This window comes from Oryx dammah, unplaced genomic scaffold (assembly GCF_014754425.2).
Source record: "Oryx dammah isolate SB20612 unplaced genomic scaffold, SCBI_Odam_1.1 HiC_scaffold_29, whole genome shotgun sequence".
Classification (NCBI taxonomy): domain Eukaryota; kingdom Metazoa; phylum Chordata; class Mammalia; order Artiodactyla; family Bovidae; genus Oryx; species Oryx dammah.
In genome coordinates this window covers 50410677-50434170 of record NW_024070213.1, presented here as the reverse complement: position 1 = coordinate 50434170, position 23494 = coordinate 50410677, and the positions used below count along the sequence as shown (strand labels likewise).

The 23494-nt window shown below is 41.7% G+C and overlaps 2 protein-coding genes across 3 annotated transcripts in view; both read left to right on the top strand.

The window, feature by feature from the left end:
• TXNRD1 (thioredoxin reductase 1) overlaps positions 1-23494 on the top strand; it is a 62329-nt gene that overhangs the window by 6698 nt on the left and 32137 nt on the right. For both annotated transcript variants that reach the window (XM_040234831.1, XM_040234832.1), the window contains exons 3-5: positions 16445-16567; positions 16828-16900; positions 19336-19455. In XM_040234831.1, the coding sequence (XP_040090765.1) occupies positions 16481-16567; positions 16828-16900; positions 19336-19455 (280 nt within the window). In that variant the 5' untranslated portion in view covers positions 16445-16480. The remainder of the gene's footprint in view (positions 1-16444; positions 16568-16827; positions 16901-19335; positions 19456-23494) is intronic.
• EID3 (EP300 interacting inhibitor of differentiation 3) lies at positions 5809-7641 on the top strand. Its single transcript, XM_040234834.1, has one exon. It carries the CDS (start codon positions 6192-6194, stop codon positions 7338-7340), a length of 1149 nt encoding a protein of 382 aa, XP_040090768.1. The 5' UTR covers positions 5809-6191; the 3' UTR covers positions 7341-7641.

Here is a 23494-nt window from a genome sequence, read left to right as displayed (position 1 = left end):
ATTCTCGCTGTTGAGCTAGGCCCTGCTTTGTCATCTGTAACATCTGTAGGGCAATGTGTATATTTAAAAATACATTTGTCACCTGATGTTTGTAATATTTGTCACCTGAAGCTTTGTAATACGGTTTTTTGCAGAGTTACGGCCTCTCTGTATGACAGAGAAGTCATCTGATGGGTGACATTTACAGATGAGGAAAGTCAAACTCTGAAGAAAGCACTACTTTTAACTCTGGCCTCAAGGGCTGAGTTTTTCCAAGGCTGCCTTCTTTAGAAGCCACACACCCAGTGCTTCCCTACCTCTAGTCTATCAAAATGATGTTCCTGGTCATTGCTGCCTTCTGAGATGTCCCAGGAGAGTTGATAATGGCTCTTACAATGGGAAATGTTCTCTTTTCATCTCACACCCTTGTTTATGTTAATTGTTGGGGCTTGGCAAGTCAGCCAGTACTTGGTTTTCTGAAGTGTCAGTTAAATGTATGACTTTAAACCACAGAGCAAGGGCGGAGGTTTTATGTACTCTATCTCAGTGGGTGGGTCCAAGTTACTTTGTGGGACATGACTGTCATTTTATCTTTTACTTCAGCTAACAGTAAAGCCTTATTTGAATAGAACAGTTATTCAAATCCTCTTTTAGATACAGCGTATTTTCAAAGAATCTGCTGAAATCCATTTATAGAAGAATACACATAAAGAATTTTGCATATAATTTCAGACTCATTTTGTGGCCCAGATTTAGAATATCTAGTAGAGTGGTTTACCTTTCAAAGTGCTATACACAACTGTCGCCTCAGTTGTGTCCGACTCTTTGCAACCCTATGGACTATAGCCCATCAGGCTCCTCCATGGGATTCTCCAAGCAACAGTACTAAAGTGGGTTGCCATGCCCTCCAGGGGTTCTTCCCAACCCAGGGATTGAACCTGCATTTTTTTATGTCCCCTGAATTGACAGACGGGTTCTTTACTACTGGTGATACCTGGGAAGCTTAACTGAAGCCTTAGTAGGTTTTAAAATTTTATTATATAACAGATTTCACTGGTATTATTATAGTGAGATATATTTCTGTTTTCCTCCTATGGATTTAGCCTTTAAAACATTTTTCTGTTCCTAAACAATATCCAGGAGTGAAGCTACTGGTTGGTTACATTTTTTTTTTGTTTAGTGTTTTAATGTTTATTAAACATTTGCTACCTTTGGGATAACTGAAGATTTAAGTGACTACTCAGTAGTTGTAAATATTGTCAAATCTATTATGTAATTCTGATTCATTCAATACTTACGGTTGCTTTATGACAGAATAGCAGTATTCATATTTTACAGATGAGGAGACCAGAGGCTGACAGGTTAAGCAGCCTGTCTAAGGAAATGCTAATAGGTCATGACTGGACTTCCCTCATGGCTCTAGTGGTGAAGAATCCACCTGCGATGCAGGAGACACAGGAAATGTGGGTTCAGTCCCTGGGTAGGGAAGATCCCCTGGAGGAGGAGATGGCAACCCACTCCAGTATTCTTGCCTGGAGAATCCCATGGACAGAGAAGCCTGATGGGCTACAGTCCATAGGGTTGAAAAGAGTAGGATATGACTGAGCACGCATGCATTACACATGATTGGAACCCAGCTTTGCCTCCTTCCACTGTCCATGGAGTTTTCAGAAGCTCATTTTAAAAACAGATACACTGCCTTGATCATTGCAAAGTTTACCTTTAATATGAAAAGGCAAACAAAGCAAAAACATACACCTAAAAACATAGCCTTAAAGGAGATGAAAATGAAAAAGAACGTGTACATAACACCCTGCTACTCTGGCAAATCAAACTAGGCCTTCACCATGTCTCTTCATAGCTTATCCTGGCAGGATGAAGGGAGAAAAACTTCTGTGCAAGAAGGAACAGGAAAGTGTCAGGAGGTAGCGAATAGCAGGATATCTTTTAGCATGCAGGACTAACCCAACTGGTTCCTGGCTTGGCTCAGAGGTCTCTTAAATATCTCTTTTTTTAATAGGTTAATCGGGCAATAAAAACCCACTGGAAAAGATAGTGAATCCTGTATGACTTTTAAAATTTGACCATAGAGAGACCTGTAACATTCATCCATCCCATTATGTTTCTGTTGAACACTGAGGGTTGTGGAAGGAGCTTAAGAATGCTTGGAACGAATGAATCTGAACTCCTAGCAAAGGGACTGAACAGTAACACTGGAGAAAAATATTGAAGAAAAGAAGAAAGGAAATAGAGGCCTTATGGAGCCTTTAGCAGCAACTCCATTCTTCAAATGATCAGGGGAAATCATTAGATTTGAGATTTGTACTTTGTAGCCACATCTAAACTTTGTGCTCTCAAGGCAGATATAAAAAGGCAGAACATAATGCAAGTGTGACTTTCTGAGGATGCTCTATGTTACCGAGGTTCTTAGGAGAAGGATTTAGCAGAGAACAAATTTAGCACTGGAAGTCACAACTTAATAACATAATGCTTGTCTTGATGTGTGCTGTTGCTCTGAGCAAGCTGTGTGGGCTGTTATCTCCTGAGAAATCCCTGTAAATGGTATTAGTAATACTTTATACGTAGGTTGGGAAAATTCATTTACTTTTCTAAAGCATTTAAAAATTCTTTGATGAAAGGCTCTGTGTGGAGCAAATTGGTGCTAGCCTGTTTACCATGCTCTGAGCTAGGGGAAAATTAGACACCTTAGGGTGGGGAAGGTTGGCTTGTCTTTTGGAGTTCATCTATAAATTGCTTTTATTGAATCTGAAATGGATATCAGAAAGTCCCCAAAATATGGTTAACTATAAAACCAAACTTTTTGGGATTTGGAACTTGGGACTATGAGTTTTCACCAAAGATATAAAACAGGTTAAGTATTAGTTTGTACTTGGCCAGGCTTGGGGGTAAAATATAGCCCTTAGATGATCCTGGGCCCCAACTTTGTTTTCCTGTTGCTTTTTCTTCATTTCAGAGAAGAAATAAGGCTGGATTATGAAAAGCAGTTAACTTTTATTATCTATGTGTGAGATTTATTTCTTTCACTAGAAGAAGTTCATCTTTTGCTGCCAAATAAGTCGCAATAGGTGCTGGAACAAAGTTTTTCATCTATGCTTACACATTGAAATGTGTCTACTCAAATATATCCATGTGAAAACAGCTTAGCTTGGAAGATTTACAAATAAGTTCTTGCTTTAGGGGAGCTAACAGTCTAATTTGTTGCTATTCAGTAACTGCAGCACGCCTGCCTTCCCTGTCCTTCACTGTCTCCTGGAGTTTGCTCAGACTCATATCATTGAGTCACTGATGCCATCCAACCATCTCATCCTCTATTGCCCCCTTTTCCTCCTGCCCTCAATCCTTCCCAACATCAGAGTCTTTTCCAATGAGTCAGCTCTTTCTTTGCATCAGGTGGGCAAAGTATCGGAGCTTCAGCTCCAGAGTCAGTCCTTCCAGTGAATATTCAGGGTTGATTTCCTTTAGGATTGACTGGTTTGATCTCCTTGTGTCCAAGGGACTCTCGAGTCTTCTCCAGCACCAGTTTGAAACCATCAATTCTAAGGCACTCACCCTTGTTTATGGTTGAACTCTCATTTCCATACATGACTACTTGAAAAACCATAGGTTTGACTATGCTTACCTTTGTTGGCAAAGTGATGTCTCTGCTTAATACACTGCCTAGGTTTGTCATAGATTTTCTTTCAAGGAGCAAGCATCTTAAAAAATTTTCATGGCTGCAGTCACTGTCTACAGTGATTTTGGAGCCCAAGAAAATAAAATCTGTCACTGTTCCCATTTTTTCCCCATTTCCCATGAAGTAGTGGGACTGGATGCCACGGTCTTAGTTTTTTGAATGTTGGGTTTTAAGCCAGCTTTTTCCCTCTCTGCTTTCACCTTCAAGAGGCTCTTTAGTTCCTCTTCACTTTCTGCCTTTGGGGTGGTATCATCTGCATATCTGAGATTGTTGATATTTCTCTCTGCAATCTGATTCCAGCTTGTGAGTCATCCAGCCCAGCATTTCACATGGTGTACTCTGCATAAAAGTTGAATAAGCTTGGTGACAATATACAGCCTTGACCTACTCTTTCCCAATTTTGAACCAGTCCCATTGTTTGAACAGTCTAATAGAGCAGGATGATATATATGTACAAGTAACAACAATGCATACTGTTTTTGAAAAACAGATGTTTCTTTCTGAATTTTAACCCTACTTTAAAAAAATAATGGTGAACAAAAATAGTAATATAACTATTTTTGAGTAACTTAATACTAGCCTTGCTGGCATATTGAGTGCAGTACTTTCACAGGATCATCTTTTAGCATTTGAAATAGCTCAACTGGAATTCCATCACCTCCACTAGCTTTGTTCATTGTGATGCTTCCTAAGGCCCACTTGATGCTTGTTCCTTGGAAGAAAAGTTATGACCAACCTAGATATCATATTAAAAAGCAGAGACATTACTTTGCCAACAAAGGTCCATCTAGTCAAGCTATCGTTTTTCCAGTAGTCATGTATGGATGTGAGAGCTGGACAATAAAGAAAGCTGAGCGCCAAAGAATTGATGCTTTTGAACTGTGGTGTTGGAGAAGACTCTTGAGAGTCCCTTGGACTGCAAGGAGATCCAGCCAGTGCATCCTAAAGGAGATGAATCCTGAGTGTTCATTGGAAGGACTGATGCTGAAGCTGAAACTCCAATACTTTGGCCACCTGATGCTAAGAACTGACTCATTTGCAAAGACCCTGATGCTGGGAAAGATTGAAGGGGGGAGAAGGGGACAACAGAGGATGAGATGGTTGGATGGCATCACCAAGTCAATGGACATGAGTTTGAGTAAACTCTCAGAGTTGGTGATGAAGAGGGAGGCCTGGCGAGCTGCGGTTCATGTGGTCGCAAAGAGTCGGACACGACTGAACTGAACTGAATGCCTTTGCTGTTCACGCATTTACAAGAAACTGCTCTCAGTCCTTTCAGCCGTGTCTGACTCTTTGCGACCCCATGGGACTGCAGCCCACCAGGCTCCTTTATGGGATTTTCCAGGCAAGAATACTGGAGTGGGTTGCCATTTCCTACTCCAAAACTGTGTGCTAATGTCAAAGAAAAATGAACCAGTAAAGATGCATTGGAGGGAAGGTAGGGCAGACACTTGCGGATGCGGGAAACCAGAACTTTAGATGCACTGAGGTGTTCTCTCCCCCTCTCCCCTCTCCTTCCCCTCTCGTGACTAATGAGCTGAGTCCTTTCTCCAACTTCACGTGATTCCCCCGTGAACTAGTGGCAGTATTTTCCTACATAAATTTGTCACATGACTTAACAGCGTTCATGTTCATATCCTCGTAACAGATTGTGTTTAAAGTCTTCACAGGTTTCTCACCTTTTAGGGTTCAGATTTACTATCCACTCGGGGTGTGTGACCTGTATTTTTGCAGTTTTTCAAATAGTTCTTTGGCGGAGGCCCTGTCACTTTATTCTTGTACTCTTGGATGCTGGAGAAGCAGAGATCAGTTGCCTAACACTGGGGGACGGGGTAGGGGTCGGGTATGGCAGCGCACCTTTGCGCATGCGCCAGCCGGGACCCTTTCTTACCCACCCAGTCAGCCGCTCCCCCTCCCCCATTGGAGTAGATTGGCGAGGATTTGGCTTTTGAAGGCCTTCAAAACACAATTTACATTTGTATAGTGAAGACGGAGTTCCTAGCAACCACTTTGCAAGTGAACCTTGGGAGTTCAAGTCTTTCTGCAGTGGAGACAGTGCAGGCCGCGATCCTTGGCTTTGTTAGCAGTTTGTAATTTAGCTAGATTTTATTTTTTAAAACAACACCCCCCCCACCCCGCCCCATCTTTTAATGACAGTATGCTGCAGTATGTGACAGCCAATGTTTTAAAGTACGGGACGTTTAGTCTCCTCATAGTTTTGTCGTTAGATTTTGCAAGCGTTTCTTTAAAAGCTAGATGACACTGTCAGTAAACGCCAAAATAACGGCTGTCGCTTGAACCAACGGGTGTTACTTCAGTGTGACGCCACGAGCCGGTTCTTGCCGGCGTTCTACGCGGGCGGGGGCGGGGGTACTTATTCGCTAACTGAGGGGGGCGGGGCCGCGAGGCCGCCGCTAGTGCGCATGGGTAGCGTCTTCCTCTGCCCTGGGTGACCCCTGCAGTTTCCGTTGGCCGAAACGTCGCGAAGACCGTTACCTGAGTGCCACCCGCCGCCGCCATGGCCGATGAAAATGATTCCCTGAGGGAAGCCGACGAGACTAGAGCGCAGCCGATGGTGACCATCCCCAGTAGTGCGTACTTTCTGAAGCAGGTGGAGGAGGAGGAGGAGGAGGAAGCTTTGAAGGTGGAAGTGGCAGCGGCGTCTGACGACGAATCTTATACTTCCTCTGACGACGAATCTGATACCTCCTCTGACGACCTGAGCTGGGGGAAGGCCGAGATCGACCCCAGCCTGCTGGAGCGCGTGGATGAGGAGAAATGCCGGAGCATCCGCAAGCAGTACCGGCAGCTCATCTATACCGTCCAGCAGAACCGTGACGACATAGTGAACACGACGAGCGACACCTTAACCGAGGCTCTCGAGGAAGCCAATGTCCTGTTTGATGCAGTGAATCGAACAAGAGAAGCGGCTCTCGACGCTCAGTTTCTTGTTTTGGCTTCTGATTTGGGTAAAGAAAAAGCAAAGCAGCTGAACTCTGACATGAGCTTTTTTAATCAGGTGGCATTTTGTGACTTTCTGTTTATATTTGTGGGTCTAAACTGGATGGAAGATGACGGACGTGATCCGTTGAATAACTGTGACGATAACATAGCTCTTTCCTTCTGGGAGACAGTACAGAAGGAAGCGACATCGTGGATGTTACAAGCTGAAACATTCCACTTTCTTTTTGGTTCGTTCAAACCAGAGTCTGCGGCGCGAAAGCCGCGACTTAATCAGCGGAGAAAAGTTCAGAAAATGGAAGAGAATGGGGATATGCCTACAAAGCTGAGGAAGCTGGATCTGAGTGGTAACCAAGAAGCCACAGAAAAAGAAGTAGAAAGAATCTTGGGATTGTTGCAAACGTACTTTCGAAAGTATCCTGATACTCCTGTGTCTTATTTTGAGTTTGTGATTGATCCAAAGTCTTTCTCTCGTACTGTGGAGAATATATTTTACGTTTCTTTCATTATAAGGGATGGTTTCGCAAGAATAAGGCTTGACCAAGACAGGCTGCCAATATTGGAGCCAATTAATATTAATCTAGCCGGTGAGGGAAATGATCCCAGTTTCCACAGCAGGAAACAGGGAGTTATATCTTTGAGTTTACAAGACTGGAAAAATATTGTGGCAACTTTCGAAATTTCAGAGGCTATGATCACAAACTAAAGATTTTTGTTCTTAGCATAGGATGCAGTTTTGTTTATTTCTAAAGCATAACATAGTGGAGAGTAAAATCCAAACAGAAGTATATACTGTATTTCTTGTGAAAAATATTTTCAAGAAAATAAGTTGTTTTACTGTGCGTTGTATTTTTCTTGGTAGTTTTATAAAGTTGTCATGATCTTCTGTTGCTTAAAAAATTCACTGGCGTATTCATGCAAAAGATTTTTTGACTGCTCCTTAAGACTTTACTAGTAAAGACTGAACTCCATAAAATAAAAGGTGTTTAATAACTTTTAAAAAATGAGTTATGATGCTCTGTGATACTACATTGCTTTCTCTGCTACAGGGAACCAAGGGAATCCCATATGGGGCTCTTGAGCAGGTTGGGGGAAAGAATGGGTAAAAAAAAATGGTCAAGAAAGACTGTAGGGCACTGCATAAATCATGTTAATACTTTAAAAAAAATTCAGATGTCATGCTTCATTTCAAAGACGACTCATAAGATTAATGAGTGGGTGTCCTGGTTCTAAATAATTTCTACTGTGATGTGGGCTTAACAAAAGTAGACTGTCTACTGTAATAGGTGAGCCATCAACTAATTACTGAAAGGTGAATAGGAATTGATCAGAGATGGGGAGGGGAAATATGGAGGGTCAAATATGTGGAATTGTGAGAAGTTATGGCTCCAGAGAAATCTATGTTTTTTTTTGAAAACTATTCTATCTGATTGTTATACTAGGCAAAAATTGATTTACCACATGTTAGTGCCCTCTCTTTGTTAGATTATTTCAAACACAAAATCTTTTAACATCCAGTTACAATTTTTATCTATTTGTTTTGTTTCTTCTCTGGCCCCTAGTTTCCCTTTGTAATTTCTGCTAGTACACAGAGTGTTCCTCAGAATTGGTGATGTTTCATTATGTACTGGCCTTGAATATTTGTTCCCAACTCAATTTTGATTTCTCAATAGGACTTTGAATGCCTGGAAACTCTCCCTGTGTAGACTGAAATATCAGTATATGATTAATTTATCCAAATTTCCTTCACTTCGTATAAAGCTCTGAAGGCTTTTGTTGTTGCTTGTATTGTTTTAAGAATATAAATTACAACCTTATTTGGACACTCCTGCTGAAAATTTTGGTTTTTAAGGAAACAGTTTTTGAAGGTATAGTGAGCATCCTTGCAAGCTGTTTTTCTTGATCTCTGTAGAAACAGTCTTTGATAGTAGTGGGTCTTGCCATTAAACCTTACTTGGCAAGTGGATAAGGATCTGCTTTATGTAACAGGAATAATAAAATTTTCCTGGTAAGTATAATGTAGTACAGGGAAGGGAAATCTAGAGACTAAATGAATGACATCTAGATGGAGAGGAGATTGAGAAGTTTTTCAGTAACAGTGCAGGGGTTTTGTTTTGTTTTTTAATGAGAAGGGAAGTTTCTCATGAAACTTGGCCAGTTATTTTCTAAAATAGTCATTTCTTCTCCTTTTCTGAAGGGATGCTAACCTTTCCCAGTGCCTACAACCTTTTGATCTAGTAGTTGTGGAAGTCTCTCTGATCCTCCCTTTAGCATGCCTCTACCATCCGGGTTCTTTAGGTTTTTCAGACCTTTGCTTTTTGGGGAAAAGATAATCTTAGAGATAGCAAAAAGATCTTGCCTCAGGTTTGCTTACTACCAGATTGCTCTTTACACACCAGATGTCTTTACTAGGAGTATTTGAAGATGTAAGTGTTAACTAAAAGCATGAATGGAGAATGTGGAGGTTTAGGAGGAAGGTAATCTTTTGGGTCTTCTCTAAATTATAGCTGTTAAAATGTAAATCAGATTTGACCACTCGTTTCAATTTAAATTGGTTGTCAATGATGTATAGATTGGAAATTAAAGCCAATTATTTTCTAAAGTAGTCATTTCTTCCCCTCTTTACCCTGAAGGAAAAAGGGAAATTGGCTAATATATTGATAATTCATTTATAGAGATTAGATGTGACCCAAACTGCAAGTCTGCTGGTTTCTCAACAATATATTTAGAGTGGCTTTAATTCCACAGGTTCAATAAAATCAGCTGATAGGAAAATATCATGGAAATTTTCTAAACTAGGATTTTATTGTTTCACAGAACCACTTCTGATCAAAGGACCTGGGATCAGATCCTGCCTTTTAACATTCTAGTTAGACACTTTGAACAAATTATTAAACCTGCAAGCCTTAGGTTTTTTTATTTGCTTAGTGGGAATAATGACCTGTTAAATGTACAGTATGTGACAAGTACTTTGATTTACTGGGTATGATACAGTGAGAAAAGCAAGAGATTTGTAATCGTTTAGACGTGGGTTTAATTCTTGACTCATACACAAGTTTCTTAATCTCAAAAGGTTTCTTTATTGTCGTTTCTGAAATGGGAATGACATGTGCTTAGAAGACTATTGTGAGGATTAAATGAGATGATATGTACAAAACATTCAGCACAGTGATGGGCTCATTGTGAGCACTCACGTTAGTGCCTCACTTAGTAGATCAGCGTCAGAATGCAGCTGCCGCTTCCTTCCATGGTGGCTTCTCCGTCTTGGTTCATTCAGTTTAAGTCTAGACCTGGCTTTCTCAAATTCTTGCCCTTGTTTTGCGGAAACCATTATCAAGTGATTAGAATTAGCACTTGGTTAATTCACTCAGCAACTGTGCCAGGCACTGCACTAGCACTGAGGGGAAGGTGATAGATTGAAAATTGCCCTACTCTCAAGGAATTTATATTTTAATATGTGTGTTATTTCCCTATTGCTGCTGTAATGAATTACTATTTGGTGGCTTAAAACAACACAAATTATCTTAATTCTGGAGGTTGGAAGTCCAAAATCAGTTTCTCAGGGTGTGCAAGGTGTAAAGTCAAGGTGTCAGCATGGCCAGGTCCTGTTGAGGCTCTGAGGGGAGAATGCTTAGCCTTTTTGGAGGCTGCCTGCATTCCTTGATTCACAGTCTGTTCCTCCATTGTCAAAACTGCCAGTGCAACCTCTGTCTTTATTGATTTATGTGGTGTCTCCGTGTGCCTCCCTCTTATAAGGATACTTGTGAATAAGTTGGGCCTTGTGAGGGTAATCCTGGAAAATCTCCCTATCACCAGATTCTTAACTCACATCTCAAGAATCTCTTTTACAGGTAATGTATTTGCAGGTTCTGGGGATTTAGACTTTGATGTTAGGACTATTGTTGAGCCTAACAGAGTGGGAGACCACAGTAATTCTGTCAGTGATAACTGCTCTGAAGAAAAACTACCTGGAGAGTGGTTGAGATGCTATGTTGGGGGTGTGTGGGGGGGGGGGGGGGGGGGGCCCGGGCAGTAAGGCAAAGCCCTGGCAGGGCGCATTGAAATAGAGTCTGTTTGTTGTAAATAATTTGCCTGGATACTTGATTTAGAGTCCTTTAAATGTTACTGATTATGTGAAAGTGAAAGTCGATCAGTTCAGTCACTCAGTTGTGTCCGACTCTTTGCGACCCCATGAATCACAGCACGCCAGGCCTCCCTGTCCATCTTGATCTCCCGGAGTTCACTCAAACTCACGTCCATCGAGTCGGTGATGCCATCCAGCCATCTCATCCTTTGTCGTCCCCTTCTCCTGCCCCCAATCCCTCCCAGCATCAGAGTCTTTTCCAATGAGTCAACTCTTTGCATGAGGTAGCCAAAGTACTGGAGTTTCAGCTTTAGCATCATTCCTTCCACAGAACACCCAGGGCTGATCTCCTTTAGAAGTTGTGTCCAACTCTTTGCGAGTCCATGGAATTTTCTAGGTCAGAATACTGGAGTGAGTGTAGCATTTCCCTTCTCTTGGGGATCTTCCCAACCCACGGATCAAACCCAGGTCTCTCATTGCAGGTAAATTCTTTACCAGCTGAGCCACACGTGTTACTGTGGCCCTTAAGTATTTTAGGCACATGTTAGCTGAAGGTCTAGATAGTTAACTGGTCATGGAGAATCAGTGTCCCCAGTTCTCCTGGAAGAAAGGTAGTACAGCCAGTGTCTCAACTTCCAGAGCAGGAAGACAGTTCTTTGATTTGTGCTAACCCCTTAGTATTACTGTAGGGTACTTTTCATCCAGCACCACCTATCAGCATTGATTAAAATTTCCTTTAGGCCAGAAGTTGGCAATTTTTGTCCTGCAGAAAGCCAGATAGTAAATATTTTAAGCTTTGTGGGCCATATGGCCTTCGTTGAAACTAATCAGTTGTGCTCATGTTGCAGAAACAGCAGCCATAGACAATGTTGCAACAAATGGGCCTGGCCTTTTTCCAATAAGATATTACTTACTTAATGGATACTGAAATTCAAGTTTCATATAATTTTCATGTATCATGAAGTTTTACTCTTGATTTTTTTTTTTTTCCTTGCTTACAACTTTATTAAGAAGAACAATTCTTAGCTCAGGGACTGTTTAAAAAGAAAAAAAGAACTGCAGGCCTGCTAAATTTGCCCTTCAGACTATAGTTTGCTAATTGTTGTCATAGGCCTTGGGGCCCACTGGGCTCTTCTAGAAAGTTTGTAGCATTTAAACCATCACTTAGTGTTATTTCTCTCCTGGCCCATGGTCATCCAAAGCACAGAGGCTTGACTATATCCCCTAGTGGATGCTGCAGCTTGTTGGCAGCAGCAGCTGATACAATTTATATAACCATGTAGACAAGGAGCCCAGGCAGGAGAATTTAAGCAGTTTGCTCAGGATCACATAAATAGCAGAGTCAGATTCAGATGTAGGCTAAATCTGAGCTCCTAACCAATATGCTACACACCTGGCACCTTTTCTAGTGTTTTCCCACAGTTTTGTTTTAATGATGAGAAAACTGAACTGAAGCCCGGCCTCTCAGTACATGTAACACAGCAGGAATGAGCACTCAGGTCTTTTATTCTAAGAATGTTTTTGAACATCACATCACAGGCATGTGGAGTTGGCACTGGTGATGCCAGGATGAAAGAAAAGAACTATCCTTGTGGAGTTGATGGAATTGTTTGAAGATACCAGCAGGGGCCTCAGGAGAGGAGCCAGTCTGCCGTCAGCTAAAGGCTTCCAGCTAAATCTTGAAGGACAGGAAGTGGCTGGGGTGGAACAGCCTTCGCTGAGTGCTCTGAGAACCTGTATTAATCCAGTTGTGAGAAAAAAAGATAATGTTGTTTGAGAACCTTAGGGAAACAATGGAAGGAATAGCCTTATGTTGGGATCTTCAGATATTGGTAAAAGAACCTAAAGGAATGCTTTTGAAAGGGTGATGTTTTGTTTACATTGAATAGAAATAATATAACCTGCCGTCAATGTACTGGATCAGAATTTGGTGGGAAGAGGGCATTTCAGGTGAGCAGTGATGCAGGAAGTGTAGGGGATAACATCTGCAAAACACCAGAGCTTTTTGACTCAGCCCCTTGGGCAGGCAGGTTCCCTTTTGTAGGAAGGGGAGAATTAGTGAATGTAGGGATTTTTCCTTCCAGCCACTGTGCTATAATATGCATTATTTCAGACTCAGTAGTTGAGAGGGCATGGTCATTTTACAGAATGTGAAAACAGACTCCCAAGGATTAGGTGATAGCCAAGATCACCTAGCCTTGAGAATGGTAGAGCAGGTATTTTAACCCAGGTCAATCCGACACCAGAGCTCATGTATAATGGGTAAAAAACCAAAGACCGGTACACATCTGCCCAAAGGGTAGAGTCGTGTTTAGGGGGAGAATCAGTCAGTTAAATTCAGTTGCTCAGTCACGTCCAACTAGTTTGCGACCCCACGGACTGCAGCCCGCCAGGCTTCCCTGTCCATCACCAACTCATGGAGCTTGCTCATACTGATGTCCATTGAGTTGGTGATGCCATCCAACCTTCTCATTCTCTGTCATTCCCTTTTCCTCCTGCCTTCAATCTTTCCCAACATCAGAGTCTTGTCCAGTGAGTCAGTTCTTCTCATCAGGTGGCCAGAGTATTGGAGTTTGAGCTTCAGCATCAGTCCTTCCAGTGAATGTTCAGGGTTGATTTCCTTTAGGGTTGACTGGTTAGATCTCCTTGCAGTCCAAGAGACTCTCAAGAGTCTTCAACACCACAGTTCAAAAGCATCAATTCTTCGGCCCTCAGCGTTCTTTATAGTCCCAACTCACACATCCATATGCGACTCCTGGAAAAGCCACAGCTTTGACTAGATGGACTTTTGTTGGCAAAGTAATGTCTCTGCTTTTTAATATGCTGTCTAGGTTGGTCATAGCTTTTCTTCCAAGGAGCAAGGATCTTTTAATTTCATGGTTGCAGTCACCATCTTCAGTGATTTTGGAGCCTGATTTTGGAGGGGGAGAATAAAGATGACTTATTCTAATTTTAAAGAAATCTTAATTGCTTTCTGCATTGTGCCTTTCTGGGGAGTCTGGAGCAATGTTTACTAGAGGTGGGTTAGAGGAAGCAGATGGAAGAATGTACATTCTGTAAGCCTCACCAACAGCTGCTGGGGAGAGGAGGGTATATGTTTACATCTCTGTGGGTAGTTCTCAAAATGTGGTCCAGATCCCCACCCCCACTCCTACTCCTTCAAGAAGTCCTTTAGGTCAAAATGAGGTTAATAGTAACTTGCTCTCTGTCTTTTTCACTCTGATTCTCTTACAAGTCTGCCATGGAGTTTTCCAGAGGTTACATAGCAGGCGATGTGGTGCAGCAGACTGAACACAAAAAAGATGTGCACCCTCTGTTATCAACAAACATCAGAGAATTATGAAGATGTAAAATAATGCCACTTTTCTCACTAATTAAAAATGTTTTTAACCAGTTGTTTAACAGTACTGTTTTTATTAAAATTTTAAAGATATTTTAATATTTTTAAATATTTTACATATTTTTATATTTAAGATATTAAAATTTTTTTCTTAGTTTTAGTTTCTAATATTCAAAGCCCCATCCACATTATTCAAAGCTCTTTGTGGGAAATCCTAAATAATTTAAGGTTCTAAAGGTATCTTGAAACTGAAAGTTTGAGAACTCCTGTTTTTTATCAGCTGCTCTGGTCAGTGGCCACTGTTTCTAGCAATTGTAATTGGAGAATGGGGGACATTTTTTTCCCGTCTCTCCTTACCCCATCTGTGTGCTTCTTCCTTATGCTGTAGAGGAGGAGGAGATGTACGTCTGTCTGTCTGTGTTACATCTTAGAATTGAATGACAGCAGCTTCAGTTTTAAGTTGGATTATAATTTTAAAACATCATGTTTAGTTCTGGGGCCAGCTGAATACCTCAATTCCCTGTCCTTCTGATTTTACTTTACAGAATTAAAATTATTTAGGTTCACCCAGAGCTTTCTTTGTAAAACTGGTGCACTGGTTGATACAATTTTTCTTAAACTTGAACCATAAGAACCCAGGTCTGATACAGAATTTCAGTAGAGAGCAGGTTATGAAGGTTGGTGGAGGGAGCATGCTTTTCAGCATGACAGTTTCCTTCTTTGTTTTATTCAATAGTAGAGGAAGTGGTTACAGGAACTTGGTGGTTTTTATTTAGGCAGCCAGTGATTGTGTTCTGGCACCATCTGTGTTAAGGGCATGCAGATAAAATGAGGCTTAGATTAAAAATGGTTATTTTCCCAGAAGAACATCTAGCTTCATTTATTTGTTAATTTTTCTAAAGCAGCGAGTCAGCCCTAATTCTGTGAGATCAGCTGCTGCTGCGGCTGTTGCTAAGTCACTTCAGTCGTGTCCAACTCTGTGTGAGTTAACGCTTACGACCTGAAGCTCATATTGATTCTTTGATCGGAAGGGCTGTTTTTTCCCCCACAGTGCCTTGCATTGGAGGAGGAACCTCGCCATAATGCCAGTTGATGAATACTGGCTGTGTTTACCAGCCTCTCATGTTAGGCCTTTTGTGCAGACGGTCAGGATGATGCAGTCACGCCCCTGCTGTTGCTGGTTTCCAGGTGTCCTCCCTTTAGTCCCCGAACCGTCATGCTCACCGGCTGCAGGCAGCCACAGTGCCGCGCCTCCTCCACCTTTTCACACCGCACCCCCTTCCGCATCCCAAGCACCCTCTTCTACTGATACTAAGCTCTGCCTTTTGTCCCCCACATCTGATGGTAGGCAGGAGGAAAATGTACAGTCTGGGCTGGTAAGTCTGGGGGCTTTTTTGATTATGAAGGTTAAAATGATTTAAAAAAAATTTTTTTGTGTTTGGTAACAGCTGTTCCAATCATTCTCTTATGTTAGCAGATTTTTGTTTTAATAAGAAGAAATTTTAAATGCATCACCAAAACAATGTTCCACCCAAATGTGTAACTAGTGTGTTTTAAAACTAGTAGAAGGAAAGGATTTTGTAAAATTAAAAGTTTATATTATAAATGCCAAGTAATGGAAAGTAAATATAGGTAACTTCATGCATAGGCAGATTAAAGAAGTGAGCTATCTGCCTAAGGGTCACTTATTTATTTAACTCCCGCCCACCCCCCCACACCCCCCTGACCCCTCGCCCCGGCCGCCACCCCTGTTTATTTAAAACATCTTATGAAAGTAGGGACTTTTAACTTTTCCTGCAGGTAAATGGCAGTTAATGATTTTCTACTGAATTTCTGGATTTTATGCTTTACCTAAACACTGTAGAAAAATAAATACTTGGCTAACTTGTTTCAGTTGCCGTTTGCAGGGTCCTGTCTTACTCTATAACCTTAGTATACTCATTATTCTACCTTTGACTAGAAAGTATAAATGTTTGCCAAATTGTATTGAGTCTACTAAAAACATACAGTACAGGTGTTTTTAAAATCTAATTTAAAGCATAGTTTAACAATTCTAGGAAAAAAAGAGCTGATCAAACTTAGCTCAGGTGTAAGTTAATTCTTTTGGGCCATCAGGACCTTAGTTTCGTGTACTCTGCAGACCCGTTACAGTAGCTGTCTTGCCACGTGGAGGGGGCATGAGGACAGTCCCACCACAAAGCAGGTGACTGATCACCGCTTGAGGGAATGGTGAACATTTCCCATTGTGTGCTGTGATGTAACAAACTGTGTTTCTCCTTTGGAAGTGCCTTCTGTTTTCCTTCAAAGAAGGGTCCTTTCACAGAACTTTTCAGACATTGCTGCTTTTGAGTTAAATTTTTTTCTCTTCCATTGTTTTCTTCTTTAGGCTTCTCAGGAAAGCAGACTTCAAAATCCAGTGAAAATGAATGGCTCCAAGGATCTCCCCGAGCCCTATGACTATGACCTCATCATCATTGGAGGGGGTTCTGGAGGACTGGCAGCCGCCAAGGCAAGGCTCCTTGTGTGTCCTGGGATATGGGGAAAGTAGTCAGATCCTGACAACTGTAATCTGCATGTTTTTAGAACTACCCTTGTTTAATTTTTACGTTGGAGTTGCACTAATCATCTTGGTATATGAAATTCTCAGGTATTAATAATTGGTTATGCTTTAGACATTATAACTGTGTTAAAATAGCATTGATTTTTAATGGTCCATTTCCAGTCCATCATGTTAACCATTCCAACTCATTTTAATAATTTATTTTCCAGGAGGCAGCCAAATATGACAAGAAGGTGATGGTTCTGGATTTTGTCACTCCAACCCCTCTTGGAACTAGATGGGGTAAGCTTTTAAAATACCTTAGAAGTGAATTTGTAGGAGCAGATTTTTCCCTGGCTTTTGTTTGAATGACTTCTAAAATCCAATTTTGAAATTAAATAAATTAAAAAAAAAACAAACAAAACTCACTTGTGCTAGGTCAAAATGGACTCCAGTTAAATGTTGAATACTTAGGTTCCTTGGCACAGAGTCAAGATAATACAAAACCATATCCACAGCTGTTTTGATGATTTAAAGATAAATATTTGAGTAACTTAGTATATTTAGGGACTTAGTAAGTGAAAGTTTAAACTCTTCCTGGATTTCTGTTTCAAATCTGTCTCCTGTGTTCAACAAGAACTGGAATTAGATACCTTAATGGATAGCCCTTGCTTCTACTTAGTCTTGGTGAATTCTGTGTTCATTATTTATTTATTCAATAAATATTTATTGAACACTTATTATGAACAAGGGATGTGGAGATATAGCAGTGAATGTGTAGACCTGAAGTTCCTGCTTCTGTGGAGTTTACATTCTCGTGGAAGACAAAAGATGAACAAAAACTTTACTGATTGTGATACATGGTACTGAAAAAGTTGCTTGGTGGAATAGAGAGGAACTGGGTAAAGAAAGAAGTTTTAACTTTGAGGCCTTTATCAGTGGCGATCTCTGAAGAGGTGGCTTTTAGATGAAACCCAAAGAGTAAGAATGAGCCAGCCCTGCCAAAAGCTGAGGAAGAGTCTTCCAGGCAACTTTTCTCTTTCTCACAAAAAGGCACATACAAAGGCCCTGGGGTAGGTTTGGTGGTTGTGGCATGGGTAGTAGAAGCTGGAGCTAAGATTGGAGAGGAAGGCAAGTGTCAGACTGCACAGGTCCTTGTGGACCAAGGTGAGGGATTTGGTCCTGATAATCCAAGCATAATGGGAAACCTTTGGGAAGGGGAGTAATGGGATAGGTAAATTCCATCAGGTTGACTTGGCTGGAAATTAGGAGGAGGCAGGAAGTCTGGGTAAGCCAGTGTCGCAGTTTCTGATTCATTCGGCAGGTGCTTGTTAAGGTGTCACCTCTTGTCAGGCATGTTCTTGTGCTGGATGTAGTCCTGCTGGCCTGTGGAGCTCACACACTGCGGTGCCACTCAGCCAGCATTCTCCTTGGAGGGCTGCTGGTTTCCCAAGCTATGCAGTCCTCTGCCATCTTGCACTCTTGGTATTTTAGGTGCCTCCCCATTTTGGCTGCCTACATTATGTTCTAATGGAGACAGGTTATCACTGTGTTCTTTAAGTTCAGGGACACTAAATTTTTTAGGGACAGGCAAGGTGTTATGAGTCCTTTGGTGAGAATTGGTGGAGGCTGTGGACCACCTTTGTAAAAATTTGCTCACGTACACTAGACTATTTTATTACTTTTTGGCTGCATCGTGTGGCTGTGGGATCTTAGTTCTCTTAGTTCGACCAGGGGGCAAACCCATACCCTCGGCAGTTAAGTTGGAGTCCTAACCACTGGACTGTCAGGAAATCCCCTTTACCAAACTTTGCGTGTGGTTTCAGACCCACTGTAGTCCAGCCATCCCCTGCTCAGCAACCCCATTATCAGTTCTATTCATGGATTTAGTGGCAAGTGTAAGGTTGTACACAAAGTAAAATCTCAATATCTGGCTTTTTTGTCAGCAGTCAATTAATTATGAATTTTTGAAGTACATGGAAGTTGTGGAAGTCTGCTCCTTTTTGTTTTAGGGTAGTTTTGCCGTGTTTAGTCTGTAAGGCTCTCTGATCTTAGCAATGTCGTGAGACTTAAGAATAAACTCGTATAAACAGTGTTGACTGCATTAAACAAATGAATTGCGATGTTTCATAGAATAGCATTGGGGCTTGGAGTGGGCCACCCAAAATATGCACTATGGCACGTTGATTATTTTGAATTAAAGTTACTTAAGAAATGACCAGTGGGACACTCTGGCCCTCCTTTCTGTTGCCTGAAAGCAGGAAGTACATCCCATGAAAGGTGCACTCTCTACATCAAGAAGTAGAAAGACACCCTTATCACAAAAGATAGGGAATTCAGGGCTGAGAAGCCTAATGTAAAGAAAACTGTTACTTCTTTACCTGTTATTTCAAACCCATACTCTGTTTTGATTCTTAAATAATTGAGCACCCAAAACGTCAGTTTTTGTCCTGTCAGTTCCTCACAAATGTATTATTTCTTTGTCTAAAAAATAGAAAAGCTGTCTCTTGGCTACTTCTGAGGTCCCATTTCTGTGAAAGTGTCATGTGCACAAATTAAAATGTACTTCTTTTTCTCCTGTTGATCTGTCTCATGTCAGATTTGTTTGTCTAACCACAAGAACTGAAGAGGGGTAGATGGGGAATCTTCCCTCTCCCTTATGATGGTAATAACCGTTGGCCCTTTTCTTTAGAGTATTGTACATCAGGCTATAAACTGATTTTGCAATGCTTTTGCAGGTCTTGGAGGAACGTGTGTGAATGTGGGTTGCATACCTAAAAAACTGATGCACCAAGCAGCGTTGTTAGGACAAGCCCTACGAGACTCTCGAAACTACGGGTGGAGCGTCGAGGAGACAGGTACATGGGGGAAGCTACTCTTCCGTCTGTGCTGTTGAGAGGCTTGCAGTGCACCGTTCATTCTTACGAGACTAGCATATAACCGGGAAGTCGTTTCTGTTGTTTGTTTTTCTAATGGATAAAATCAGTGTGGTTAAAAAAAACCAGTGTGGTTATCCTGTGTCTTGTTGGCTGTGTAGTAACTATCAATGGTAAGAACAGATATTGTACTTGGGTTATCCTTTTATAACAGAAACCCAGAATTCTTTCAAAGAAATTCTCATAATTCTAGAGTTTCCTATGGGAATGCACATTACATTTGCTTTCCCTTGAAGCTGTTATTTTTCTCTCATCCAAGAAGTCTTGTTTCATGAACTGATATTTGGGAGCGTTATTTGTTGAGAAGGGGGTTTTGTTGGATTAAAAATATTCAAAGTACCATGGAAACCACATCCTTTTCTCTTGCCCAGCAAAAAAGGCAGTGAGGAGACTCAACCTAATGGAGTGTAAATTTACCACGTAATCTGCTGATGGCCTACCTCTCTTCCCACCTCTACCCCCACTACCCTGCAAGTTATTTACTCCTGTGTCTGAGTACCTGAGTCTGCCGTTGGTCTACTCTTTCCTTCCTGGGAGCCTACTGTCCATGTACCCAGTTCACAACAGAATCTCCTTTCAGTTAATGAGTTAGATTTTTTTCAGTAGACTTTTCAGAAATCCTCCTAGTGAAGTTATATAATATTACTATTGCTTACCCACTATTTGCACTTGGGTCTGTGCTGGGGAAGTGTATAAATAATACAAATCTGTAGATACACAGGTTCTGTTTTCATCAACGTGCCTCTGTCATTGATATACCAGCTAAGTGCCCTGGGTGCCCAGAGGTGGGGTCAGTAAATGATTTAAGAGGTGACTGCAGATGACTTTTTAGGTGTTGTGTCCTTGACAATAAGCAGAGGAGAGGATAGCCAGTTCATTTAGACAGAAGAAAAGGACCAAGGTTTGTACTTGGAGAATAGTAAATACATTGGCATCTCTAGAGCAGGGAGCATATGGGAACATAAAGCAGACAGTTGCTGTGGACTGAATGCCCTGGGCGGTTTGGGATGAGAGTAGGAGGAGGAATGTGGACCAGCTTAACGAGCTGCAGTTGTGCTGAGGGCAAGTTGGAACAGATGTTTCATGGTTCTTGGGACAGCAGGAAGAAGAGGGGAGAGCAGGTAAAGACCATAGCTATAGCAGAGAGGAAGCTCCCGTCTTTCCTCAATACCCACCTCATGGCTTCACTGGGGTCCTGCAGGTCAGGAGTCATGTTAAAGTCAGGCCGTTTTCCTTATTCTCCGTTCCATCTTACTGCAGTACGTATATGAGCCTGCTGTCCCTGGAGGGGGATCCTGTTGTTCCATTTGGCAGACAAGCAGACTGAAGCTCGGAGGAGGGGGTGAAGTGGTGCCCCCATATCATAGCTAAGAAGTTGGCAGCACTAGGGCTTCCCTGGTAGCTCAGCTGGTAAAGAATCTGCCTGCAGTGCAGGAGACCCTGGTTTGATTGCTTGGTCAGGAAGATCCCCTGGAGAAGGGATAAGCTACTCACTCCAGTATTCTTGGGCTTCCCTGGTGACACAGACGGTAAAGAATCTGCCTGCAGTGCAGGAGACCCTGGTTTGATCCCTGGGTTGGGAAGATCCCCTGGAGGAGAGCATGGCAACCCACTCTGGTATTCTTGCCTGGAAAATCTCGATGGACAGAGGAGCCTTGCAGGCTACAGTCCTTGGGGTCACAGAGTCGGACACGACTGAGTGACTCAGCACAGCACAGAGTTTAGATTGAAGTCTCTCTGACCTCAAAACACATGGGGTTTACACAAGTGGTCTTCTTTCAGTCCTCATGGCTTCAGTGGCAACTCTTCTAGAGGACCAGGGTTTTGGGAGCTGTTGTAGAAGCAAGTACTCTCAGAGCTTTTGACCTTGGTCTGTGTGTACCTCTCCTCATCATTCTCTCCCGCAAAAGGGCAAGTTCTGTGTGCAGTCTGCAGGCCACACTCAAATTTCCCTTCTGGGTCTTTGGGAGGAAAACCCAAGAACCACTCATTTTATTTGCTAACCACTCTCATAAGATCTGTGATCCACCCCTGACCTTCCACACATACTCTTTACCAGTATTCTTAGGGAGACTTCATTCCCTGGAGCCCCCAGGGATAAGATCCTTTCTTCACCTCATTGAAGTATAGGTTGTTAGAGTAGACAGATGAGGGTGGTAATTCTGACTTTGCTCTTTGCTGCCTGTGTGGTGAGGATTAAATACAATTCAGTTCAGTCACTCAGTTGTGTCTGACTCTTTGTGACCCCATGGACTGCAGCACACCAGGCCTCCCTGTCCATCACCAACTCCCAGAGTTTACTCAAACTCATGTCCATTGAGTCAGTGATGCCATCCAACCATCTCATCCTCTGTCATCCCCTTCTCCTCCCGCCTTCAATCTTTCCCAGCATCAGGGTCTTTTCCAATGAGTTGGTTCTTCGCATCAGGTGGTCAAAGTATTGGCATTTCAGCTTCAGCATCAGTCCTTCCAGTGAATATTCAGGACTGATTTCCTTTAGGATGGACTGGTTGGGTCTCCTTGCAGTCCAAGGGACTCTCAAGAGTCTTCTCCAACACGACAGTTCAAAAGCATCAATTCTTTGGTGCTCAGCTTTCTTTATAGTCCAACTCTCACATGCATACATGACTAACTGAAAAAACCATAGCTTTGACTAGATGGACCTTTGTTGGCAAAGTAATGTCTCTGCTTTTTAATATGCTGTCTAGGTTTGTCATAGCTTTTCTTCCAAGAATCAAGCGTCTTTTAATTTAATGGCTGCAGTCACCATCTGCAGTGATTTTGGACCCCCCAAAAATAGAATCTGTCTCTGTTTCTGTTGCTTCCCCATCTATTTGCCATGAAGTGATGGGACCAGATGCCATGATCTTACTTTTCTAAATGTTGAGCTTTAAGCCAACTTTTTCACTCTCCTCTTTTACTTTCCTCAAGAGGCTCTTTAGTTCTTCTTTGCTTTCTGCCATAAGAGTGGTGTCATCTGTATATCTGAGGTTATTGATATTTCTCCCAGCAATCTTGATTCCAGCTTGTGCTTCTTCCAGCCCAGCGTTTCTCATGATGTACTCTGCATTTAAGTTAAATAAGCAGGGTGACAATATACAGCCTTGACATACTCCTTTCCCTATTTGGAATCAGTCTGTTGTTCCATGTCCAGTTCTAACTGTTGCTTCCTGGCCTGCATACAGATTTCTCAAGAGGCAGGTCAGGTGGTCTGATGTTCCCATCTCTTTAAGAATTTTCCAGAGTTGTGGTCCACAAAGTCAAAGGCTTTTTAGATACAATAGTGTGATTAAAATACCTGCCAGCCTTAGTTTCGGTCCCTTCCTCCTGGACCTGCTTCTTCTAATTTTTGCCTTCAGAGTGTCAGCCAATTGGAGTAGACTCTGCCTGGCACTTTTCTTGGTTCTTTGTTTAATGGGTTATGGATCTTTAGGAATTTGTATGTTTGAATCAATTTATTTCCCTCAAAGAGAAGGACATGTAACAAGAATACTAATCTGAAAAAGTCTAGAGTTTGATGGAAAATGTATGGTTGCTCCAAGCAAATTTTGATTTATGCAGTAATTTAATTTCCATACAGTGTCGTCTTCTTCATAGTGAACGTCAGTGGCCCTTAAATTTCAATAATAGTTCTGGGGAGGTACAACTCATGATTATTAAAATGTTGTTCATTCATGGAAGGTCTCATACTTAAATTGGTATGTAGTTGATGTTAGCTTTAAACTGTCAACTCCAGAAAAATGAAGTAGGTGGAACAGAATAGCTTAGTTTGGTAAGAAAGGTAGGAAAGTACATGTAACAGGTCTTTAGAATCTTTAAGAGATAAGTATAGGCCTCTGCAGAATAAATTTTAATAACAGGGTCAGCAAAGTATAATTCTAATAAGTTCAGTAATCAAGTGAGTGATGAAATATAACTTCGTGAATTGACAAATCTTCTTTCCAGCAAAAGAAAAGTTTAT